General features: G+C 45.6%; 1 protein-coding gene across 1 annotated transcript in view; it reads right to left on the minus strand.

The window, feature by feature from the left end:
- NIBAN1 (niban apoptosis regulator 1) overlaps positions 1–9999 on the minus strand; it is a 109257-nt gene extending 99258 nt beyond the window's left edge. The window contains exon 1 of the mRNA XM_053391393.1: positions 9775–9999. Within this exon, the coding sequence (XP_053247368.1) occupies positions 9775–9829 (55 nt within the window). The 5' untranslated portion in view covers positions 9830–9999. The remainder of the gene's footprint in view (positions 1–9774) is intronic.
- Between the last annotated feature and the right edge of the window lie 776 nt (positions 10000–10775).

Consider the following 10775-nt stretch of genomic DNA (forward strand, 5'->3'; position numbering starts at 1 on the left):
TCCATTCTTAACCTGAAACTGTTCTTAACCTGAAGCACCACTTCAGCTAATGGGGCCTCCTGCTGCCGCCATGTTCTCATCCTGAAGCAAGTTCTTAACCTGAGGTACTATTTCTGGGTTAGCGGAGTCTGTAACCTGAAGCGTATGTAACCCGAGGTACTACTGTACTCTGTCACAAAATGATGCACGTTTAAAAAGTGTGGCACCGACATGAAAAATTTGGAAAGCTCCGGTCTAGGGGCAAATGAATGTTTGCAATTCCACGGACACATTTGTGGTATTTAATACAAAATTCAAGTTTCCATTAGCAGCTTTCTTTTCTTTAAAAGCAAGTTTCCAGTCCTTATGGTAACGTGGGATATAACTGCAATAAATAACTAAGTAAGTAATATAAACAGCTGCTTACTTCTCCAAAAGGCTACCAGAAGCAGTATATATCTAAGTCATAAATATCTGCAGAACTAGACAGAATAAGAAATTATGCAACTGGTATATTCAATAGAGGTGGAGTTTCTCTGTAGCTATTGTGACTAAAGTTAAGGCTCTTATTTTCAATTACCTTAGTCACCAATATATACCAAGTTGATGTTCTATTGAGTTGTCCACCACAATGACAATATCTCCTTTTTGCTTAGCCTCTGTCAGTTCAGACCTCATCAGTTTATAAGTAAAAATCTTCCCCCATCGCAACCAGCATCATGTCACACTAACAAGCACTGAACCTCATTTGCTATTATTTCCCATTCACCCAGGTTTGGAGAGATCCTTTCAGAGCTCTTCCCAATCTGCAGAGGTTTTCACTGCCCTTGTTGTCCACAAAACTGGCCATTTCACTATTCATCCTCGACGCCAGATTATTGGTTGAAAAATAAAAGACTATCAGTCTCAACAGAGATCTTTTGTAGGGGAGCACTACTTTCTGTTTTGAGAACTGTCTGCTTACTCAGCTTTCCATTATTTTTAACCACTTACTGATGCATAAGAGCACCCGTTCTTGTATCCGAAGACGGTGAATGCTCAGGAATCTCTGGTGAGGCACTTTGTAAAAAGGAATTTCAAAAGTCCAAGTATATGACCCCTTTGAGATTGTCTCTATTGACACACTTGTTGACACTCTCAACAGTCACACTGGTGACATAACACTTCCCTTTGCATAAACCATGCTGCTGTTTCCTCAACAAGACTTGTTCCTCTATATACTTAATGATTCATCTATATCAGGGTCAGTAAACTTTTTCAGCAGGGGGGGCGGTCCACTGTCCCTCAGACATTGTGGGGGGCTGGATTATATTTTGGCAACAAAAATGAATGAATTCCTATGCCCCACAAATAACCCAGAGATGCATTTTAAATAAAAGGACACATTCTACTCATGTAAAAGCATGCTGATTCCCGGACCGTCCGCGGGCCGGATTTAGAAGGCGATTGGGCCGGATCTGGCCCCTAGTTTGCCTACCCATGATCTATACAGTGGTACCTCTGGATACGAACGGGATCCTTTCCGGAGCCCCGTTCGCATCCAGAAGCAAACGTAACTAGCGACGGCAAGTCTGCACACGCGTGCGTCGCTTTTTGGTGCTTCTGTGCATGACATCATTTTGAGCGTCTGCGCATGCGCAAGTAGCTAAACCCAGAAGTAACGCGTTCCGGCGCGCAACTCAAACGCGCTCAACATGAAGCATATTCAACCCGAGGTATGACTGTGTATCTAGATCAGGCATTAAGGTAACTGGATTGCAATTTCCTGGTACCCTCTTTGAAAAAATGAGCATCATGCTGACTACATTCTAATCCTCCAGTAAGGAGCCCAGCACTACTGATAATTGCATGTTATTTGTAGGAGATCAGCAACGTCACATTTCAGTTCTCAAAGAGCTATCATGTCTACGCCACCTGGAATGTGGCTTGTGCACTTTTAATCTGTCACCGAGTTCTAGAACCTTCCTTCTTTCCACCTCTATTTAGCTCTAAACACACCCTGTAAAAGCAGCTCAGGCATGAGTATCTACCCAACACCTTTCACAGCAAAGACTTAGGCAAGAGAATCGTTCTGAAATTTCCTTGTTCTCCTTTAATTATTATTTCACTCCTTCCTTGTCTAAAGGTCCAACCACCTCCACACGGCGGTCTCTTGCTCTGGATGCATTTAAAGAGTTTTGTTATCAGCTTTAATGTTTTTCTTCAGTAATATGCTCCTCAAATTCACATTTTCCCTATTTATGCTCTTGTCAATTTACCATTAAGGCACCTTTCTGTTTTCCTCTTCTAAGAAGATTTCCACTTCTAAAAAGCAGCAACCTTGCCTTTGATAACTTCCGCTACTCTGCTTATTAGCCAGGCTGGCATCGTTCTGGATTTATTCACTCGTTTCCTAATCTGCGGTGTAAATTCACCTAAGCCTCTATTATTGTGGTTTCAAATCACCTCCCGGCATCCTGAAGAGATTTGACACCTTTGACTCTTCTTCTTCAAGATCCTTTTAACTAATATGCTCATTTTAAATATGTTTCCTCCTTTGACCGATCTAAGCTTCAACAGCACGCTCCCTTTTGGTTATATATTTAAAGAAATACTGATTTATACTGATGTTTTCAGCCATAAACTCTTTAAATTATTATTCCCACCCCCCACCCCTCCCTCAGCTTTCTTGTCAGTGTATATTTTGGTTTTGACTCCCATGGGGGCAAAATAGTTTCCCTTGGTGCTGAATACAAGTTGCATTATTTCCCTAATGGCAGTAGGTAGCACAAGCAGTGATCTAAAGCAAAACAGGAGACAACCCTCATACCTTTCCCAATTTGGCAGAAAAAGGAATTTGGACAGAAGGATTCTCATTCCTGCATGTTAAACTACATCTCCTTCTTAACTTTGCATTTGTCCATCTCTGCTTTTCAATGGAAGCTATAGCAACACTTTTTCTTTTTTTGCACACCAGAGTGATCAACCCGCAATGTCCTATTAGAACAGGGGTCAGCAACCTTTTTCAGCCGTGGGCCGGTCCACTGTCCCTCAGACCATGTGGTGGGCTAGACTATATTTTGAAAAAAAATATATGAACAAATTCCTATGCCCCACAAATCACCCAGAGATGCATTTTAAATGAAAGCACACATTCTACTCATGTAAAAACACCAGGCAGGCCCCACAAATAACCCAGAAAGGCATTTTAAATAAAAGCATGCATTCTATTCATGTAAAAACACGCTGATTCCTGGACCGTCCGCAGGCCGGATTTAGAAGGCAATTGGGCCACATCTGGCCCCCGGGCCTTAGGTTGCCTACCCCTGTATTAGAGCATGATCCAGTTTTTTGGATATGTTTTGGGCTTAACTAAACATTTCTTAGAAACATTAACCTACAGCCAGTCTGCATACCCTCCTTCATTTTAACATGTCTTTAAATAATTATATATTATAATTCTGTTTGTTCTTAAGTGGAGCCATCATGGGCTCTCATCCAAAGACTGGCCAAATCCATACCTGCTTTGCTTCAGCCTGGTCTACCTCAAAGGGATGTCACGAGCAAAGTTTGTCAGAGTTGTAAAGCACTATGTTCTGTACTCAATGATGTTACAGAAAGGACTGAAAGAGATGTATCCTCTTCTATGCACCCCCACCTGCTCAGAGATCTTAGAGTCAGGCAGGTGGCAAAAATGCAGCTGGGGTTTCTTTTACTTGGTGGCAACAACAGCTTCGTGGAATGCACTCCCACCCTAATCACTGACTATCTATTTTAAAAAGCTAGTTAAGGCGTATCTATTCAGAAGGGTTTTTGCAACAGTGTTGTTGGCATCCGACTGTCTCAAGGGACAACGGAGTGCGCCTCTGGAGGTGAAATCACGCTGTTTAGGGAACTTTTTCATGTTTGGTGCTTTATTCTGCTTTTAATTCTGTTGGGAGCCGCACAGAGTGGCTGGGGAAAACCAGCCAAATGGGCAGGGTATAATAATAATAATAATAATAATAATAATAATAATAATAATAATAATAATAATTATTATTATTATTATTATTATTATTAGCACCCAAGTGACCTCCCTGGGGCACAAGCCTGGGTGGTCTGTAAGAAGGTCCTGGGCTATAACCATTGGTTATGGAATGGTTATGTAAGCTTTCAGAATATTTAGAATTAGCCAAACTGACAGATATAATAAGACAAAAACCAAAAAGTGAAATGAAAAAGGAATGGGAGTGCCTAAATGAATACCTTAAAAGCCAAGGTCTGAGGACAGAAATCTGGCTGAGTCTGGAATAACCTTGTGAAGTGAAAGGATAAGAAAGAGGGATTTATATCTAGATGCTAGGATAGAGATAATAAGGAAAACAGGAAGACAGGAAGACACAATGAGAGGTAAAGGAGGTGCTGTGGGATTGGTGGAAGTCAATGTTTGTTTTTCTTTTTAGTGTTTATATTATTCACTTGTAAGATATGGATTTGTTTTTTCGTATGCTGGTTTTTGTGTTTTGTGTATTGTTATTTTTCGATACTTTTCGTGTTGTTGTTGTGTGGGAAATACTAATACAATTTATAATAATGTAAGATCCTGGGCTGCCCAGAAGACAAGACCTCCCTCTCAGCCTTGCTGATGTGGTCCAAAAGAAAGCAGAACAAGATGTTTTGGGACCAGCTTGGCTGCTGGAGTTGTCAGGAGGAGGTGTACCGTCCTCCAACTGTCTTAGCGACTCTGGATTTGTGCAGGGTTTACACCTTAGCATTTTCTTCTCCCAAAGATATTCCACAAGGCTGCAGAGATTTCAGATCGGAGCTTTCCTTCTCGAGCTTGTTTGGAGGTTCTAGCAGGGGAGCGCAGCTATCGTATACCCTTGACTGAAGAACGGTACACTCCTTCTATCTGGGATGGTCGTCCTCTTCCACCGAGCGCGCAGCTTCGGGAGGGACGCACATGGAGCGGTGAGGGAGGAAGGGGACACCCGCCTAGCCAGCCAGATCAGCCGAATCAACCCTGGCGATCAATGGGGTGACAGATGTCGCAGCCAGATCGCCCTCACATCCCGGAGCTTTCCTTCTCCTAGATGGGTTACCTTTCGAGGTCAATGAGCCCCATCTGTGCCCAACTTCCCTTTACAGCAAATGCAGAAACTGCCTTCTTGACCACTGGACCCACCATTTGTCTTGTCCACACAATCTACCAGAGCCTGTCTTCACAAAGTCCCTAATACACCAAGGGTTTGAAACCTCTTGGCTACCGTCACCTGATTTAGCTGACCGATCAAGACTGTTCCCAGGGTGTGGCCACTGTTGCACATTGACAGCACCTAGGAGCCATAGGTGGGGGCTGAGTGCAGGATGGGGACCAACACAAACTACCCCAAGTAGGAGCACGATGTGTCCCCAACAGAGGTACCTCCTCTCTCCGAACACCCCATACAGTAAGGTAAAGGTAAAGGGACCCCTGACCATTAGGTCCAGTCGTGGCCGACTCTAGGGTTGCAGCGCTCATCTCGCTTTATTGGCCGAGGGAGCCAGCGTACAGCTTCCGGGTCATGTGGCCAGCATGAATAAGCCACTTCTGGCGAACCAGAGCAGCACACGGAAATGCCGTTTACCTTCCTACCAGAGCGGTACCTATTTATCTACTTGCACTTTGAGGTGCTTTCGAACTGCTAGGTTGGCAGGAGCAGGGACCGAGCAATGGGAGCTCACCCCGTCGCGGGGATTCGAACCCCTGACCTTCTGATCGGCAAGTCCTAGGCTCTGTGGTTTTACCCACAGCACCACCTGCGTCCACCCCATACAGTAGCTCACTGTTAATTGGATTTTTCAGCTAAGTTACGTTGTTCAGGTGTCTGGTTTGCTTTCTTGTAAATGAAATGATTTTATTGATGTTTTGGTACAGGATGAAATACCCTGAAAGCGTCTGCTTAGGGGCAACATCAATGGGATGCATATTTTGATGGCGTGGTCACCCAGTTAAAGAAATCTACATCTAAGAAAAATAAAGCAGTAGACATTATCCTACAGCAGGCATCCCCAAACTCAGTCCTCCAGCTGTTTTGGGACTACAACTCCCATCATCCCTAGCTAACAGGACCAGTGGTCAGGGATGATGGGAATTGTAGTCCCAAAACAGCTGGAGGGCAGAGTTTGGGGGTGCCTGTCCTACAGCAAGCATTCCCCCTTCTGTCTTGTATAGGAATTTATGACGCTTAAATGCAGACCTATATATATCCCCCGAGAATTTACAGCAGTACTGATAACTATAGTATACATTGCACCTGATGCGAACACCAAAGAGGCAATGGGTCTTCTGCATGATGCCATTAGCAGGCAACAAGGCAAGTATCCCGAGGCTGCATTTCTTGTATGCGGGGATTTCAACCAGGCAGATTTGAAAGTGGTTCTACCTAAATTCTATCAACACATAAAGTGTGCAACCAGGGGAGAAAAGACTCTGGACAGGCTGTATACAAATGTTAAACAGGCCTATAAGGCCGAACCATTGGCACATCTAGGCCAATCTGATCATGTGTCCCTGCTCCTGACTCCTGAATATATTCCATTGAGGAAACGGACTCCAGCATATAAAGAGGGATATTACAATATGGCCAGCTGAAGCATCCCAACAACTACAAGACTGTTTTCATGACACCGATTGGGAGGTATTCGCCCAACAGGATGTAGAGACTCATATTGAGCAAGTGTTGGACTATATCAGGTTCTGCACTGACAATGTAACACAGAGGCGTCGGATAAAGATCTACCCAAACAGGAAGCCCTGGATGACAAGGGAGGTCCAGGGGTTGCTAAAGGCAAGAAATACTGCTTTCAGAAGTGGAAATAAGTCGCTGTACAGCTTAGCTAGAGCGGATCTAAAGAGAGGTATCCGTGTAGCAAAGGAGGCGTATAGACAGCGGCTGGAGAATCATCTACAAAGTAACAACACCAGGCAGGTGTGGCAAGGTGTACAAGAATTAACAGGGTATAAATCCAAGGATTCCCTGGCAGACGAGGGAGGGGCATCCCTCGCAGAGGATTTGAATGCCTTTTTTGCCCGTTTTGAAGTAACATCTGCAGCAACACCTGCTGAGGCTTTACCACCACCACCACCACTCCCTGAGAAGGCTTTGCCATCATCACCACCATCACCATCATCAGTACAAGGGAATGTAGCAGTCTCTGTGGAAAAAGAAGAGATGAGGAAGGTGTTGAAGGGAATCAACCCAAGGAAGGCCACAGGGCCAGATGGGGTAGCTGGAAGGGTATTGAGAGACTGTGCAGATCAACTAGCAGGAGTTTTCACTGGGATTTTAAATCGATCCCTAGCCCAGGCTATTGTTCCATCCTGCCTAAAGTCCTCTATTATCGTTCCAATAGCAAAAAAACCTAACCCGGAAGATCTGAATGACTTTCGTCCAGTAGCACTCACACCTATAATCATGAAGTGCTTTGAAAAGCTGGTACGAAATCATGTCATTGCCTGCCTACCAGAGGGACTGGACACATTCCAGTTTGCTTATAAAACGAAAAGATCGACAGAGGACGCTGTGGCGATTGCCCTCCATGCCGTCCTTGCACATTTGGAGCAGCGGGGGGGTTATGCCAGACTGCTTTTTTTAGATTTCAGCTCGGCATTTAATACCATTCTACCACAGCGTCTGATGTCTAAACTGGAAGATCTGGGGCTTCCGTTATCACTTTGTGGGTGGATATTGGACTTTTTGTCAGACCGCTCCCAGAGGGTTCGGTTGGGCCCTTATACCTCTAAAATGCTTAAGACTAACATAGGAACACCACAGGGATGCGTACTCAGTCCGCTCCTTTATATTCTCTACACGTACGATTGTGTCGCTGCTCACCCTAGTAATAGGGTTGTCAAATTTGCAGATGACACAACCGTGATTGGGCTCATCCCTGAAAGGGAGGGTGAAACGGACTATAGAGATGAGGTGGAGCGGCTGACAGAGTGGTGCAGAGCTAACAACTTGCTCATAAATACAAGGAAGACAAAGGAGCTTGTGGTGGACTTCAGGAGACAGAAGAGCAATATCCAGCCACTTTTGATTGATGGGGTCTGTGTGGAGAGGGTAACAACGTTCAGATTTTTGGGCATTGAATTACAAGAGGATCTGTCCTGGAGTGTCAACACAAGGGGGCTTGTGAAGAAGGCGCAGCAGAGACTGTACTTTTTGAGAATTCTAAGGAAAAACCATCTTCCGCAGAAACTGCTGCTTGCCTTCTATCACTGTGCCATTGAGAGCGTGCTCACTTATGGCTTATGTGTGTGGTACGGAAGCTGTACTACCCAGGACAGGATGGGGTTGTGCAGAGTTGTTAAGGCAGCAGAGAGCATTGTTGGCTGCCCACTCTCCACCTTAGAGCAGATTTATGCCACAAGGTGCCATAGGAAGGCACTGGACATAGTAAAAGATCCATCGCATCCTGGTCACTGTCTCTTCGAGCTCCTGCCGTCGGGACGGAGATACAGGACGATGAAGACAAGAACGAGCCGTCTTAAGAACAGCTTCTTCTCCAGAGCGATCTCGGCCCTGAATGGGAAGCCTGGACTTTGAAAGTCATCTAATCTTCCTTGCTGTATTATACTGTATTGTTTTAATTAGTGTTTTTATGGAGCAGTCAAGTAATTTCGTTGTCCCTGAGAGGGGGCAATGACAATAAAGATATTTCTATTTCTATTTCTATTTCTATTTCTATTTCTAGGAGGGAATCCCGATTTTGCTTCCCATCTGCAATTTGTATGAAAACTTGTACTCAACGTATTTTAGCTATCAAGATGTGCTACTAATGGATTAACTAACTGATAAATAGTCGCAGTAACTGACACAATGTCTAAAATCTCCTTTAGGGGGTTTTGAGCAGCAATGAGAAAATGCATTATAGGGTTAAGTTGTAATTACTCAGTCCAAAGCTGATTATAACAGGTAAATGCTATATATTCCACCAAGTATCAGAATTCCACCGTTGCACAGCTGCCACAAATCTACCATTCTTTTTCCATTTGCAGACTGTAAATAGCAAAGTAGCACCTCTCTGTCAAATTCCTCCACTCGCCACTTTCTCCTATGTACTGTATATATTTCTAGCTGGTTTGCGCCTCGATCCGCCACCCCGGCAGCTGAACCCAGATTTGACTGCGCGGAACTTAGGGTGCAACGGGGGGGGGGGAGAATCCTAGGCCACGGTCCGGGTCTACTCAGAAGTAAGTCCTGCTGAGTTCTATGGGACTCACGCCCAAGTTAAAGTTAACACACTCACGGGCACCAAACCCTGCTTCGCCCGAGCGTGAAAACGCATAGGATCGCGCTGCACGCGTTATGTTCAGACGGCGAGCAAAACAAACCCCCGGGAGCCCGATCCCCCCTCCGCATGGTCTCCTTCCCACGTGCGTGTCAGCTGCTATCCGTGTCCGCTGCTATTTAGAGCCAAACCGCTAAAAGAGCCCGGAATCGGCCCCGAAATAGCACGCACGCAACAACCACACAACCCTCCTTCATCCTTGGAGAGGTCCAGGGATCATCTCCAGAGTCGACGCTCCTCCTTTCGGCTGGATGCCGCTTTCGCACTTCCAAGCTCCAGGGAAGCTGGCAGCCCAGCCGAGCGCGTGGCAGCGCAGAGGGGGATCTCCTTTCCAAACGCGAGTTTGGAAAAGTTCCTCGCTGCCTGGCGCAAGGCTTTCACACGACCCCGTGCGCCCCAAGCGCGCGCGCAAAAACGCACACTTCTTTCTCCAAAGTTGGGGTTCTTTTTTTCCCCTTGCAAAGTTCCTTTTTTGCCCATTCCCCGAGCCTGGCTTACCTCGGATGTAGGTGCACTTGCTCTCGTCGAGCAAACTGGATCCCGATCCGCCCATGGCTGGCCGGTGCTCGAAGGGGCGGCGGAGGCAGCGAAGGAGAGCGGCAAGCGCAACAACAAACCCGGGAAGGAGTTGGCGATCTTGGCGAGCTCTTCTTCCTCGCCGCGTTCGCTCTGTCGGGCAGCGGCTGCAGCCCGGGCGCTTTTCTCATCTCGGTCTCCACCCCCGGCGCATAAACTTCCTACCGCCCGAGGGCGCCGCCCTCGCAGGCGCCTCCTCCCCGCAGCGCCTCCGGGCAAGAGGGTCGCCAGGATTTGGCGAGAAGCGCTCGAAGCTGCTGCTTCTCTTCTGCTATCTTTGGCGATCCCTCGTAGCTGAGTAAGATGGTCTTCCACGAACACGGTTTTAATCCAGCCAGGGGGGCAGTGCCGGATTTTCATATAAAATAAACAAGCTATAGCTTATGGCCCCACTCCCTTGGGGGCCCCCAAAAAAAAATTAAAGGGGGGAAAAAATCCTGGATGTACGTTTCCAAAATAGAAGTTCAACATTGACTTTGATAAAATACATATTTTGTTATGTGCAAATAGATACCTATTAGGTACATAAATTACCATATAGCAGGCATGTCCAGCTTTCAAGAGACAAGAGATCTACTCCCACTATATAAAAAAAAAATGGCAGTGATCTACCAAAGTTATTGAGCTTTTTTGGGGGGGTGAGGTGGGGTCCTGCGAACTACCACAATCTATCTTCCAGTAGATCACGATCTACCTATTGGACATCCCTCCCATATAGCATATGGATTTATAGTATGCCAGATTTACATATAAGCTAAACAATCTATAGTTTAGGGCCCCACTCTCTTGGGGGCCCCAAAAAAAATTAAAGGAGAAAAAAAAACCTGAATGTACTTTTCCAAAATGTAAGTTCAACAATGACTTTGATAAAATACATATTTTGTTGTGTGCAAATGGCTTTAGATACCTAAAAGGTAAAGGGA

Source organism: Podarcis raffonei, chromosome 6 (genome assembly GCF_027172205.1).
Source record: "Podarcis raffonei isolate rPodRaf1 chromosome 6, rPodRaf1.pri, whole genome shotgun sequence".
NCBI classification, from domain to species: Eukaryota; Metazoa; Chordata; class Lepidosauria; order Squamata; family Lacertidae; genus Podarcis; species Podarcis raffonei.